General features: G+C 39.7%; 1 protein-coding gene across 1 annotated transcript in view; it reads right to left on the bottom strand.

Annotated features, from left to right (window-relative positions):
- Positions 1-5,010: 5,010 nt before the first annotated feature.
- Positions 5,011-16,069, bottom strand: part of TMEM19 (transmembrane protein 19) — an 11,316-nt gene continuing 257 nt past the window's right edge. Inside the window, exons 2-6 of the mRNA XM_008940742.1 lie at positions 10,877-10,990; positions 9,609-9,746; positions 9,060-9,314; positions 7,761-7,970; positions 5,011-5,384 (exon numbers count right to left, since the gene is read on the bottom strand). Coding sequence (XP_008938990.1) covers positions 5,221-5,384; positions 7,761-7,970; positions 9,060-9,314; positions 9,609-9,746; positions 10,877-10,990 — 881 coding nt within the window. The 3' untranslated portion in view covers positions 5,011-5,220. The remainder of the gene's footprint in view (positions 5,385-7,760; positions 7,971-9,059; positions 9,315-9,608; positions 9,747-10,876; positions 10,991-16,069) is intronic.

Raw genomic sequence — 16,069 nt, 5'->3', positions numbered from 1 at the left:
GTGAGAATATATTTGTTTAACTTCAAACTCTAAAGTGCAATAAATTCAATTATGCTTCAGTTTTGTCCCACGGTAGTGGCTTTGGGCACTTTTTTAGGATTTGGTTGGTGAAAGTTTTTTCTGGCCGAGCTTTGCACAGATTAAATCAACTACAGAGCTTCTTGAGCAGACACCAAGTGCAAGGTCAGAATGCTGACACACTTGTTTCTTTGTTTTCTTATGGTACTTATGTCAAAAGACATAGGGTTTCCAGAATTCCAGAGGTGAATTACATTCATGCTTCTTGTCCCAGTGCATCATAAATCATCTCCTTTCACTTTTTAAGTTATCATAGGAGACACTTAATGCAATGAGGTGATACACATATATTTGGAGCACCATAACCAGAGGCATTTTGCAGTTTAAGGGAGATTGAAACTACTGTTGCTTTGGGAGAGCATTTGACTGCAGCAGCTTTCAACAGTGGAATGACTTCAGGACTCAGGAAGTCAACAAATGGAATAATGAAATATCAGGTTAATGAGTAGTGGTAACAAAAAAAATAAGATGACATAAGTCATCACTTCTCTAGTAGTAGGCTGAACTCTGCAGAAGTTCCTGCAGCAAGAGCCAGTCAGCAAGAAACGAGAGAGTACAACTAGTCACTACTGTTGCCCCCATGATGGATGCTGGTCAAACATTCTTAAGAAGGAGTGATCTCGGCTGTTTCATGAGGATTTTAATACTTTCATAAATGCATAGCTATGCTGAGTTGTAAGGGTAGAGGTTAACTGATACATTTCTCTGACGAAACACGGTGGGAACCTAAGACATTGTAACATTGTATGAAGCTTGTAACTGAGTTAATTGGAAGAGAGAATTAAGAACAGTGTAGCCTCCACAGCTGCAGAAGCGGCAAGGCTGGGGTGCAGGGCTCAGCCTCTGCAAGAAGAGCTCTGTGCACAGGCCTTTACTTCTGCATTACCTGCACGATGTCCTTTCCTAGGGCTCACATGATTTTTTTTTTTTTTTATGATGTCCTCCTACCTTCTTATCTTTGCAGCTAGGGCTGCAGTTGCAAACTCCTGACAAAAGTTGTTTCTGAAGTTACTAGAGAGTATTAACAGAAGACTCTTCTAAATGCTTTCTACTGACATTTCCTCTAATTGCAGAATGCATTCATTGTTTTTTAAAATGACAGTCGTCCCTGCTAGTGGTGTGGGTTTGAACCTCAGAGACCAATCTGGATGGTGATTATATTGCAGTGTTTAAGTCTGCTTTATGCTTGTTTGAACAAAGCCATGGATGAGCAGGCACCAGGCAAGAGTGGTGCAAACAAGTTACACAGGGCTTCACAGGTGGCTCTGCCTAGTCCAACCAGGTAGCCTGCAACCCAGACTGGCAGTTGCGTCCATATTAGTGGTATTCCCCTTTCTAAAACCCCTCCTCTCAACACGGGTCAGACTGGTTCTTTCACATTTCAGCTAAAGCCAGTCTTTCTTCTTCAGTCAACCACTCAAATCAGGAACCAGCACTTGCCCCTGCTCTAAAACAAAAAATCTCAGAGCAGCACAGAAAAAGCCAGCCTACTACATCTCCTGAGGAACAATACATGTGTCCAAAAGGTTTTTTCAAAGTGATAATGCATGTGATGTCACTACTTCATGTTATCAGTCAGTCACAGTGGAAGGTTTCCTGGTCAGAACTGGCATTAGTTGTGTTTTTCTGCTTTCCTGTGCATCTGCCTTCATGTGTTTCGAGGAAAACTGACATTTAGGGATGTGGTAGAACCCTCATCCCTGGAGGTTTTAAAGATGCAATTGGACAGGCTGCTCGACCATCTCATCTAGGCTCCCCTTCCCACAAAAGGTTGCACTAGGTGATCTGTCAAGGTCTCTTCCAATCTGGGCTGCTCTATGATTAGCGTCTGGAGTAGCAAGATACTGAAATTTGATCAGTTTTCTCCTGGGGAATGAAAGCTGTAGAAAAGCTACTGAAAGAATGCTTTCTTGGTGGAATTTCTTCACTTGAATTCAGGTTCTACAGACTTGGAGTACCCAGGTACGAGCTGTCGTTTGCCCAGCAGCCCTATTTCCACATGACCCTATTTCAGTCTTCGTTTGGCACTTGCATTAGTATTTACCAGGCTTGGGAGCATTGCAGGGATCCACAGTCTGAGCGAATTCATGTACCTGCTCCAATTTATACATTGCAACAGGCCCATAATTCTGAGACCTACACCCCACCCCCCAACAGAAGCAGTATTTCAACTGGAAGTTATTATCCAGTTATGGCAATACCCAGAAGCAAAGACTGTAACGTAGCCGCAAAGTTTTAAATGAAAAAAACTTCCTGTAAACCAGGTTAACTCCTGCTTGAAGAAGAGTGACTTACTGCAATTTTAAATGCTGGATATTGACTTTAAAAAAAAAAGGCTGAGTGGGCACCAAAGTACTGTACAAATCCTCTTTACAAATCTGAGATGCCCAAGGCTAATGAGTATCAACCTATTGCCACGTTTCTCCAGTGCCCAAATCAGGTTTTGCGAAACACCAACAATATTTTGAGATGTTCCAGCCCTTGATTGTCCGAAAAAAAGTCAGTCTGAACCTCAGGTAGTCTTTCACAGCCAAGAGAGGTGGTATATCCCTTTCATTTTTTATACCACTTTATGCCGCTGTCCCAGAGAACTGTGGTTGACATCTGCAACAATGGACCACTCAACAGAAGCATCCACAGACCTAAAACTATAACTGTAACAACAAAATACACAAAATATATAAATATACATATAGCAAGACATGCCTAAAGATTTCCTATACACAATTACAGCACAATCGTACTCTTACTTGAACTTCTCACATATTTAGAAATGAAGCCAAAAATGAGGACCAATGCTTCACAATTCAATTTAAAAAACTATTGAGTGTATCCTCTCAGTGCTTTGGAAATATTTGTGCCACTTTGCTATAAAAGGAAAATCAGCAACAGCTATATACTAAGGGTACCAGTGGCTCTGAAGCGAAAGAAATATTTCACTGTTTAAAGAATGGAATTACATTTGCTTACTGCAGTAACCTATTCTGCACCTCCAAATCTATCAGTTTACTTGGTTTTCTCCTATATTCAGCTCTTTTTATCACTTTCCCTTTTTGCTTTCTGCATTTTGTCTCTCCCAAGTAGCATGTGGACCTGTGGCATCCCATCTGCTCCTTTCTGAGCTCAGGAACTGCTGTTAGTGGCACATAACAATTTACAGGCAGTTTGTCACATTCTGCAACTTCTTCTTTATATCTGAATAATGGCCTCTGAAAGTCCTTGAAGGATTTTATTCAGATCACATTCACTCATATGACAACAGATCAAAGCATTTCATGCTGCTATGAATTTAAAAATCACAGATGCCTTCTCACTATGGCAAGCTGTTTTTCAAATGAGACCCATATTAAATAGTGAAAAGTTGACCGTATCCACTTCAGAGTTTGAAAGTATACTTTGTTTCAGGAAATAAAAGACTGAAAACAAAAAAAGCAGTAACAGAAAGGAAAAATATGTTAGAAAAATCATGTCTGCCTTAATTCTAGAAATCACAACAGCATTAATAAAATCTTAAAAAGGAAACTAATACAATATTTATTTAGAAGCAGCATTAATTCAAACAACACATAAAAATCTCAAGCGGTTATTGTGTAAGTGCATCAACTCCTTTTATTATTTTATGCCTTTCCACAGGAACAGCCGTACAGCAGCTACGCAATTTGTTCTCAGAAAGCTTTTACTAGTCTGAAATCTCATCTTTATAATTGGATAATACAGTGAACTAGTTCCAGTGATAAATTCCAGATTTACGTAGACTAGATTTCAAGAGTAAACTCAGCATGGAAGATGTGAAAACTTTTGAATATTCCCCAAAAAGGTGACATCATACACAATTCCAGTGAATTCAGACAGGCAAAATATACAAGATATTTGTAAAAACCCCAGATGTTTAATCCGACATATTCACATATCTCTAAAGATGAAAAGCTTTTTCTGCTTATAAGTTAACAGCATGGATTCTGCCTTCTGAACGTCAACAGTGACAGGTTATTTTAAGGGCATCTCTAAAGTGTAAAGACAATCTGTACTGGGTAAATTACTTCCCCCTCTTTTGGAAGATGGAATCACCTAACACAGGGGCCGGAGCACCAGAAGTGAAATTCCCATTTTGAAATTTTTTCTGAGATTTTCCCCATTCACAACAAGGATAACCTCTGCAGATTCTTGGGCTGAGGCCATTATCTCTGAATAACAAACCAAAACAAAATGAGGAACACTTCCACAGCTGAGAAAGAACCAAAAGCATAGCTTGATCAGAATGCTAAATGCTATGGGACAATTCTATGCTTCTGGGAAAAATAGTTTATTTCTCAAGAGATGAATGTGAATTCACAGCTGTAATCTTTAATTTTAGATAATTTAATACCACAGTATTGACAGTCTTCATAAATGTTAGTTTTGAAATAAAGATGCAAAAAAAGCACAAACAAATTTATTATTCTTACTGGAAAAACTAGTGAGTTTTTATTTTAAATTTAGTCTTTTCTTCAAACATTATGTGGTGGCATCCCTTTTACCAACCCTGTTCTCAGGGATGTGGAGATATACACATACCTATATACACATATATATGTGGATATCCCGATACGTATCAGGATGCAGAACAGGCAACAAGACTTACTTCTCTCTCCACCCCACCTCCCCACCAGTAATGCCATAAAGCCTCACATACTGTAGATGATGGGAAATACCAGAATTCACTCACTTCACTCATGTTTCCACTGCCCACATAAAGTTGCTCTGTACTTTGTGTCTGGCTTGGACAATAGCCATGATGTTCCAACACACTGGTTAATGCAGAGTAAGCTTCTGTTTCCCACTTCTTGATCTTGCAGATGCTGGGGACTGGAGAGAACAGACACCAACCCTTCAACTCCGTGAGGATAAATGCAGTGCTCAACCTCACTTGGCAACGATCTACACCCATCTGAAGAGCAGCAAAAGCATACTGACAAACCCCCTTCCTTGCCCCAGAGATGCCGATTGCCACATGAGGCTTACATCCTTGAGATGAGATGGAAAGTCCTTTGGCTCTCTGAAAGTTTCAGACCCCTCTCTTCAAGAGAGCTAGAAGAGAACTCTTCCGAGTCTTTGAATAAGACTGAACATAAATGAATCACATGCAGAAAACCTGAAACCATTTCAACCCCTGGGCCAGAAGCACCACGCCATGCCTGGAAGCATCAAAGCAATGATGATAGAAGAAAAAAGATTTACTGCGTTGTTGTCTAATATAGGTTTTCCAGATATGTGCTTGGAGTCTTTTGTTTGGTGATTCACAACCATGCCAATATCCTGGTCAAAGCCTGAGAAAAGATAGGAGACTTCATGTTACAAAGCCAACCAAGCTGAAAGAAACCTAGTAACCAAGTGTATGCAACTTCCTATATTTAGTTTACCATTACAGTGTTAACCTCTGTAAGAAAAGATAACAACAGATTGAACTGAATTACAGTTAGTTTAATCTGGTAGCTTCAAGGAATGGGATGTAAATGCAATACTTTACACCAGAAGGTACTTCTTTCAAAAAGTTATACTTCTGTCAGGTCTACTTCTCTCTTTACACAGTTTCACAGCAAAGAAAGAAATGAAACAAGCTAAATCAGAAGAGGAAAGAGTTGTTCCAAGACCCATTCCAAGACAAAGGTTGCTGTTTTGCACAGAACAGGAACAACTGATGAGCAACATGTATTTCCTGTCAAGAACATGTATTTCTTTTTCAAGGAGAATTACGGAAATAACACTATTACTTGATCTGAGAGCAAACAAGCTCCTTACAGAGGTTTAATTTATAATTTCTATTTACACAGCAGATTTATACTACCAGTAGCTGGATCTTTTTGCTAGTACTTATGCCATTTCTTCCTCTGTACTATCAGTACTCTAGCATTGTGTTTCATTAGCTGTTACTCTACACACACCACGGTTGTTTTGTCCAGCTGCATTACGTGCTGATAAAAGCACAATATTCTAGCATGCTTGATTTTGATACCAACTCCCACTGTAATGAAGCATAACTGGATACGTGCACACGCATACATTAAAGGCTGACGCGAAGAAACTTTCCAAAACAAACCAGTGCATTTTATATTAATGTTATTTTTCTCTAAAGATTTGAATAGCTGCTATACCTACAACTGGCAATTGCATTTTCAGCTGCTGCTTCATTAAAAAAAAAAAAAAATTCAGCACCTCAGACAATACTTCAAACTACAAACCTGCTTGGCAGGTATAAAGTTGGTATTACTGTTACCTTTGAATCATACATTTAATCCTAGCTTTGGATGATGCAAAAGAGCTACAGAAAAATCAAACTGCAAAGCCTGATAATTTAACTCTTAACACTTGCTATGTTTTAGAATGTCATAAATTTTCTTAAGAGAACAACTGGGAATAAATTTTTCATAAATATATACCTTAAATGCACATAAAGCATAGATTCAGAGCATAAACAAGTAGGAAGGGTAACAGTAAATCCTTCCATTAGCTTTATTATTTGCAGAATAGGTATAGCTTCAGACTGATAAAATAGGGAAATTTCAGTTTATGCTGTGCAGCTACTCACACAAAGTTTTACTTACTAAACATGTGGGCAGGGAAAGACTTTCTCTTAGACACAGCGAGTATCACAGACTGTTGCATAAACCAAATCTAGGAAGACTACCAACAGGAAAAACATTGACAGAAGGGTAGCTATGATAGCATAATCTTTTTAAAAAAAGACCTTTCTTTATTGCCACCACCATAATTATTTACTGTCTTCCAAGATGCTGCAGAGAAACTGGAGTATTTCTTGAACAGGAATTGGAAAAGTGGGTTAAAGTAAGAAGGGACAAAAAAACCTAACACTAAGCATCACATGAGTGGCATCATTTCATCTATATCACAGCATACATCTACCATAGCACATATGTATATACAGTATACAAACTCCAGCAGTGCTTATGAATTTGTAAAAGAAATTGTGGCTGCCCCTGCTGCAGCCAGCAAAGTAAGTTGCTGAGTACAGAAAAATAACCTGAAGTGAAGAAGAAATGGATGCTGATAAATGCAGGGATGCATTAGCGAGGTTTACCACATTCTCTTAATGCATCTGCCTCATTAGGAGCAAGAAACATGTGGTCTGAGTGCTTAAGTGTTTTTTGCTTAGTACAGAAATATTTAAAAATTCCTCAGATGGTTCAACATTACATTATATTTTGGACTTTCTTAGAACCACAAAAAATAGAGCACAAAAACTGTCAGAAAGCCAAATTGACATCAACAATGGTTTGTGGTCTTCAGAGTTAGAAATGGGGCTCCAGCAATGACAGCTTAATTTTATCCATTTATTCAGATTAAGTTGTCATTGTCTCTTGTAAAATGTTACAATAATTAGATATATAGAAAAGTAGAGGGCAGCAATTGCTTTTTCCAAGGTAACATTTCCAAGGAGATCTCTGGTCTCTTTCAGTCATCAACAAGACAGTAACACAAGATAAGCAAATCAAAATGTGGAAAAGGACCAACTGCCCTTGCTCTTGTTTTCATTATCATGCCCATTACTTTGGCTCCCTTTGTCCTTTGTGTTGCTAATTCTGTATTATTTCCATTTAAAAAATCACGTCCTCAGCACTTACTGAAATTCAAGCTCATTTTCAGGTAACATTAGGAGATGGGGGTAAAAAAGAGAAGAATCTTACCGCTGTATTGCATCGTAGCTCCCAAATACGAATCAACAACTGACCCCAGCAAGCCAGCTGCTGCACCAAACACAACAATGGGCCATTGTGGAGCAGATACTTCCAGATCAGTCACGAAAAGGAGTTGTGTTATGAAGTAGGTTATACCTACTGCCATGCCCCCAAGCAAACTTGAAAGCAGGCCCACTAAAGTAATTGCTCCATTAGTACCTAAATAGAACAAAAACAAACTGATTGACAAACTTTTTCTTAAAGACTTCTATATGTTCAAATGTTTTATATGAAATCAAAACTGTGTTCATAGGGATCTTTCCCTTTTATATCCACAAGCCTCTGCTACCACAGCTTTCATTTACAATCCCCATTACGCTGAGAAGCTTAACCCATACCATTACAGCCTATTACTAGTTACTTTTCCTGTCTTAACGGCTAGTTATCTACAAGTTCACTGGAATCAAATTAAACAAAAGCAGGTAGCACACCTCTCAATGTCACCTGGTATTTGTCTGCTGTAAGATTGAAGGGTGGGATATGAAAAAGAGATCTCCTCCAAAAAATACAGAGCTTGAGATATGCCTGCTACTAAACCAATGCCTTTTTCAGAAGTATACTAAGACCTATTTCACCAACACCTCTAAAAGCAAGAACAAAATTAATAGAAAGGTAGACGTTTGACAGCTCATTGAATAAAAATCTGGAGACTGCTTGTAAGGGGAAAAAAAAAAAAAAATGCCCATGCATTTAAATCCTATCCCATGAGATCTAAAATCCAGATCAACATACCAGCCAAACTCAAAGACCCACACTGCTTTAAGGTAGCAATGTCACCCACTGTGTAGACAGGGTGTGACAGGCAAAAGGTTCACTTTACCCACCCTTGGTAAGATATTAAAGGAAATGAGTGATTTGATTAAGAAGTGAATTTTCTGTAGTGGCTGTACCGAATATATGTATATATTCTACTGATTAAAATGTTAATGTCTGAAAAATTCAGTTGACGACTTGTATTTTTTATACTACTGGCAACATAAACACTTTTAACAGTGCCAGAGATGAGAAACCACAGCATTCACTAGGAATGATTTTAGATCCCTGGATGCTATGTTGGTGCATCTCACCAATGAGATGCAGCAGGAACACAACTGAGTATATTCCATTTCAGTTTCCTGCTAACATTTTCTAATCCCAGATTTCTGATGTTTGTTCTTCTCCACCTTTTTTTGAACTTTTCAAGTTGGATGCATAGCTTAGAACAGATTAGCAAAACATGAAAAGCATGTAGAACAGATAACACCTCACCTACTGGAACCTTTTCCCAGGTTGTTATCAACCTTGGTTCACTTTTACTCATGACGCTGCCGATCTCTGAGGCCCACGTGTCTCCAGCAGAGCATGCCAAAGCTCCCAGAAGGGACAGGCACATCCATGATGCTGTGTATTGCTTGGAAAAGTCTATTGGAATTTCACCTGGTCCATTTTCTATCATGTATAAGACAGCCAGCTCGGTTGGAACACCGCCGTTACACAACACTTGCATCCAATTCCTCTGCCCACCTAAAGAGACAAAACCTAAATTTTACTACTTTCAGGCAACAAAAGCAAAATACACATATAGAGAGTTGAAGTTAAAAATGCACACTTTCAAAGCAGAAACTAGATAGCTATTCACCAAATGCAACAGAAGCAAATTTGCTTGCTAGTGTTCATAGGGGTGGGGATGGAGGGGAAGCACGACAACAGTGTTCCCTACTCTGGATGTTACATCTCACCAGACCCTTTGAAAGAACAGGAATAAGTAATATTTGCTCTCCACAAGTGATCTAAAAAAATTAAAATGTTATGGCTTACCTTCCTTGTATTCTGAATCTATTTTTTTCTTTATGTCTTTTTTCCACTTAGTAAGTTTTGAAGAAGTCACAAAAAATACAAGCAAAGAAGTGAAGAAACTGTAATTTGCAACTGTAAGGATAAATCCAACCACCAATCCTATGAAAAAAGAAAAGAGTATATGAAGTCCCTCATGCAACAACATCTGCTGTGCAGAGCAATTAAATATTTCAAAACTTTTGAATATGAAGAGTATCTTAATGATAAATCTAAGACAATCTTGCAGTGAATTACTGAAGTGCTGAATATCTGTATGAGAATTCCAGCGACATCTTGACTGAAAAGAAAATGATCTTTTTTTCCCTTAAATTTTATTGCTAAATTGGCAGTTTTATTGCTATTGCTAAAGTGAGTGATTTTTAAGATCGTCTCTTGCCACAAATCAGTTATATCATGCAGAAATAAAAGACAGAGAAATAAAAAAGAATGCCAAAGGGTAGATTATTGGAATGTAAGTAGCCTGCCTGAAGAATATGACTATTTGTTTAAGAAGCATATATCCAGCCATGGCTGTGTCTCCATCAGCAAGTTTATATTCAGTTTGAGCATCAAAGCCCTCCCCCAAGGTCTCTGAAATAACCTGGATAACCTTCTGTCATACCTTAACAGCTGCTACATCTCCCTTCTGTTCTTCGCTTTCTGTTTCTGATGTTTATGTCAACTTTTTCTTTCTGCAATTTTCTTAAGTATTTGAGCTACTGGATGTGCTTCTTTTTTATCCCCCCCCTCCACAGGGGAGATCTAATTCTCACTGCCCACAAAATTACAATTCTTCACAACTAAAAGAAAATTTGCTGCACTTAAAGCAAATGCCAAAATAATACAACAGCTCTGCTAAACAGCTTAAGAGGTAAAAACACAGCAGAAAAGTTGTTTTATTTTTAATTTAGAAAATGCTCCCCTTAACTCCCAGACAGAACAAGATTTGCAACATGTATGACGTGGAAGGAAATGCTGTATTGAAATTTAAAACAATCTTACAGGTTTATATAAACCTAACAACAATATGAATCAAATTAATCACAAACAGCAGCAAAAATTAACTTGACTATTTAAACAAGAATGTGAAAAAAAAAAATCAGTATGAATTCAAGGTATGTATGCTTATATTTATACTTTTATTATACTAGAACTAGGTAGTAAAGTCTTAGAAGACTATTATGTACAATAAAAAGGACCTTAATTTAGATTATTAAATGCTTAGCTGAATATTCTCAGTAAAAGCATACCTCCTAATGCACCACTGTGATCCAGACTCTTCTTCTTATAACCCTGTATAGCAATCACTAGTGGAACCACAACTGAGAAAAGCCAGCGCCACGGAGAGATGGGTCGTAAAGTACCTGATAAATCAAATGAGATGGTTACAGATGAGCCTTATGAGCCTTTTTAATGCCTTTGTATCTGAAAAGTAATTACCTCCTAGTATATATTTTACATCTGATCTTAATAGAGATTGAACTTTTTACCCTTTAGAAGAAATATATTCTTATGAATGGAAGCCAAAAATATCTGCAATTATGTACTTAACGACTCAATTCAGCTTTCAAAGAAAAAAAGAAAATGCATTAAATTAACAAAAATTAATTACAAAGAAATAGCAAACGTGTCAAGAAATTAACATGGTGATATTTTCCACTCTAAAAGGGATTAATAAAGTCAAAAGATTAACATTCCAAATGCTAAGAACAGCTGAAACCTGATTTGGCTAGAACAAGTAAGTTCAGGTTTTAGGGAAAACAAACCGCCCACACATCCAGAGTAAGTTACATGGAATTCAGTGTCAGGTACTTTTTTTGCCTCAGTGTTCACTGGCAAGTGCTCCAGCCACAGCTCCCAACTCCCAGAAGGCAAGGGCAGGGACTGGTAGAATGAAGAACCACCCACTGTAGGAGAAGATCAGGTTTGAGACCATCTAAGGAACCTGAAGGTAGACAAGTCCATGGGACCTGGTGAGACACATCTACGGGTCCTCAGGGAACTGGTGGATGAAGGAGCTAAACCACCTACTCATCACACTTTAGAAGTCATGGCAGTATGGGTTTGGGGTCCTAGAAGCCTTCCAGTATTTAAAGGGGGCCTACAGGAAACATGGGGAGGGACTCTCATCAGGGAGTGCAGTGATTGGACAGAAGGTACTGGTTTTAAACCAGGAGAGGGTAGATTTCCATTAGCTGTATGAAATTCTTTACTGTGAGGCTGGCGAGGCACTGGAACAGGCTGCCCAGAGAAGCTGTGGATAACGCCTCCCTGGAAGTGTTCAAGGCCAGGATGGATGGGGCTTTCAGTAACTTGGTCAGGGAAAGTGTCCCTGCCCATGGCAGCAGGGTTGGAACTAGGCAATTTTTAAGTTTCATTCCAATGCAAACCATTCCATGATTCTATGACTCTATGAGAACTGCCCAATCCATTTTTAAAAACAGTTAAAATTTTCATCTCAACAACCACCCACAGAACTGAATTCTAGTTTTAGATACACTGAAAAAGGCATTCCAAAAATCCAAAGATTCTACTGCCTCAAGTTTCATCAGACATCTGCTAAATTATGACCAACTGAATAATGATTTCCTTATTCACATTCTTCCTGCCATTCATACATGTATTTTTATGCAGAAATATCTTTTAAGTCCTCTTCAAATGGATGCTGTGACCTGCTCTGATCATCCTTGCAGATTTCAGTGTTGCTTTCTAGTTTCTACCAAGAGCATTTTGAAATGGGATATCCACAAGTGCACACAGTATTCACAGGAGAAGGACTAAGATTTCACCATTTCTAACAGTCAACTGATTTTGCACTTTGAGTACTGTGTCCAGTTTGAAGCACCACAGTATAAGGAGGACACTGAGGTGCTGAAGCAGGTCTGGAGAATGGCAACAAGGCTGGTGAGAGGTCTGGAAAACATGCCTGATGAGGTGTCGTTACCGACACCTGATCCCCGGGATAGCTGCCACCCAACCTCTGCCGTTGGGTGCCATCACAGACACTGGCTTCAATGTGAAGGATGCTGCAAATGGCGCTTATTGCGTCGCTGCAATTGCTTATATAGCACAAGCCACGCCCACAAGGCCCCTCGTGGGCAGTCTGAGCTTCCCCTTACATCGCGAGATCTTCCGCACGCCGATCCCTGCCTAGGGCGGGCTCTGCTCACCACAACAATGAGGAGCAGCTGAGGGAACTGGGGTTGTTTAGTCTGGAGAAGAGGAGACTGAGAGGAGACCTTATTGCTCTATAGAACTACTTAAAAGGAGGTTGTAGTGAGGCTGGTGTTGGTCTCTTCTCTTAAATTACTGATGATAGGACGAGAAGAAACAGCTGCAAGTTGCACCAGGGAAGGTTTCGATTGGATATTAGGAAGAATTTCTCCACTGAGAGAGTGGTTAGGCACTGGAACGGGCTGCCCAGGGAGGGGGTGGAGTCATCATCCCTGGAGGTGTCCAAGAAATCAAGTAGATGTAGCCCTTGAGGCTATGGTCTAGTGGTTTTTTGACTAGAAAGTATTTAATTAAAAAAAAAAAAGATAATATTAAGTAACCTGGGTGGTATAATTCCCTTTCCTTGATTACCTGCTTATATTAGAACCAGGCTGCTGACCCCCTCAGTCGGGCAGTACATTCAGTACAGACAGCTGTGGTGCAAAGGAAAAGGCACTTGCCCTGCTGCTCCCTGTTCTTCTCATCATCTTTTCTTGCATTACTATCTGTTCACCTTTATCTGTGTTAACCAAGCTCTTGGGTTCCCCTCTCCACTGTATCTCAGGAAGAATTTACATCCTTCAGGACCTGAGAACACACCTGTCATCTTTACGATGGATGCTCTTAAAACTTTATTAACTCTAAATTTTTCCTCCAAAAGGGCTAGTCCTAGAAATACGCAAAAGAAACTAGGAGCCTTTAAAAAATTCAACTTATTTCAGTAAGCCACTGGTTTCCCCAAAATACTGATTTTTATTAAAGAACAGTATACATTATAAATCTTGTGACTAAGGAAAGGTAGCCATGTGACACACAAGTTGGCCATTATGTAGCCTGGTTTCCACATTTTATCCTCAAGCAAGCTTTAAGTTATCTAGTGCAGTTCTTCTTATCCTGTTTCTCTAATGTACAGAGAACTTGGCTTAGCTGCGAATCAGAGATAATTCAGGCTTCTAGTTTTTTGCTTTGCACAGTCCCTCCCCACTGCACATGCACACACACACACACACAGAGCCTCTTCCCAACCTGGCAGCAGCATAGGCAGCTAAGTGCACACTTCAGTCTGAAGCGTTTCAGAGACTTGTTGAAAATCAAGCTGCATCCAACAATTTCATGCCCTCTAATACGTATTTATTCTCAGGAAATTTTTTTCTTCTCTGAGGATCCTCTAGACTAATCCTTTTCCACTTCTGCGTTCCACTGTCCTCCCTGTTATGTTTTCTCGGTTTTATCTAGAGCAACGCAACCAAACAGATTGAGTGACAAGAGATTTCTTTTTGTTTGCACAGGTCTGCATGAGAAATTATTTTCCTTGTGGCATGGTATATTCAACATAGACCGAAAGCAGATATTTAAGCTAGGAGATAGCCTTCTTTTTCTATGAAATAACGTGCCCACACAGCACGGGAATCCTTTCCACTGATTTTTGTTCTCTGACAGCAGCTGCAACAGCATTACCACATTACCCAAGTCTTGCCTTGTGATTTCACATGAGTATGGATTTTAGGTTTACCCATCTGCCAAGGGAACAGTACATGTGAATTCTGGGGTGGCAAAATTAACAAGACAGCTCTGAGCTTCCTCTTTACTTTGCTTACTGGTCAGCATAACATAATAAAACTGAGCTTCCTGTGTTACAGCTATTCAAATACTTGACTAGCTTCTTGGTTTTCTCACAGAGCTAATAATAGCAATACATTGCATGGTTTAAATCTATCAATTCCTCCTTGCTTTCATACGAAAGCAATTCTACATGATAAAAGCTTTTGTATTTGGAAAGCATACCACTTTTGGGGAACTGAAGAGAAATAAATTCTTTTAGGTCTAGTATTAACATCTATGCAACAATGGCTCACCTGTTATCTTCTTTGTTGTATGAGCCCAACTTTTAAACATACCTCGCCCACTGCATTAAGCTCACTGCTACTATATGCTTCATTCACCTCCTCAAGCCAAGGTCTTTCCATAGGCTCAGGCAAACAGACCACAAAAGCTGTACGTCCTTCTTGTTTCATAATCATTCTCTATAAAAACGAGGATTTGTATCAGTCCCTATCCTGATTCACCTGGTACCAGGCCTCTCCACTCTACTCTGTGTCAGTTCTCAATCCCATTAGATAACAAGGACTAGCATATCCTAACTGGAGACAAAACTCACAGAACTATACCTATAGAGACAGGATATACACAAATTAATTGTCACGTTTAAATCCAACTCGACTAGCTCTAAAGGACACAAAACCTGGTTGTGAAGCCTGCTTCTGCACACCATCCCTGTGTCTGGCATCTCACAACAAGACAAATTTAAATTTTAAGACAGATTTACTGCTGCACCAGAACTAATACTCCACCCTGAAACCCAAAGCACTGAGCAGAGGCATCCAACCCCCACTGCAAAAGTCAGCATATACTGGTGAGATATTTATTCTAGCTTCTTCTGGATCCAAAGTGGCACTAGGCAGTCAAGAATGTTCATACTGCATCCCTACGCACTCTCAGCAACTCTGCAATGACATTGGAGCTCTTCCTGTACGAAAACAGACAAAGTCTTCCTGGGAAAGCAGTTAAACTCCTCTGGCTTGAACTGATGCTGGAGGCAGTACTGCTGCTTTTGCACATTGCTGTAAAAATGGTCCTAGAACCGAAATGCTAGACCACAGAAAGTACTAGTGCCCCTGCGACTACACACAAGTAAGCAGCAGCCTGCCTGAGCGACCTGAACAGAACACAGAGCTGACTGTACACACCATTGCCAGAGACTCCATGCATGCATCCCTCTCGTACCACTTCCCCTGTTTCTCTGTTCCTTGATCAAGGAATTCTTCTTGCGTGCCCTGTTTAAAAGCTGCACTTGTGTTCCTAAATCTCTTTAGCAGGTGGGCACACTCCTCCCATGGTGTCACTACTTCACCTGATAAAGAAAGGCTCCTATCAGCTCACTCTTTCTTTTCACTTTTTCATTTTTGTCTTGCTTTCTTTTAGGGAGACAAATCGCAAAGGATAACAACATTTTAAATTCAACGGGGTCTCTGGGCAGAGCTGCAAAGCATAGGCTGTCTGTTAGCACCTTCTAAACCACGATCAGCTACTCAGCCCCTCACGGGCTAAGAGTTTCAACTGTAGCGAGGATGGAAGGGGCTGTGCACACATCTCTTACCATTCTCTATCTCCAGCCTGCAGGAGCTGGAGGGGAGGGGAGGGCAGGGTAGCCGGCTCAGGGTTCAGGAGAA

The sequence above is a fragment of the Merops nubicus genome, unplaced genomic scaffold (assembly GCF_000691845.1).
Source record: "Merops nubicus isolate BGI_N331 unplaced genomic scaffold, ASM69184v1 scaffold1615, whole genome shotgun sequence".
Lineage (NCBI taxonomy): Eukaryota > Metazoa > Chordata > Aves > Coraciiformes > Meropidae > Merops > Merops nubicus.
This window is presented reverse-complemented; position numbering and strand designations above follow the sequence as displayed.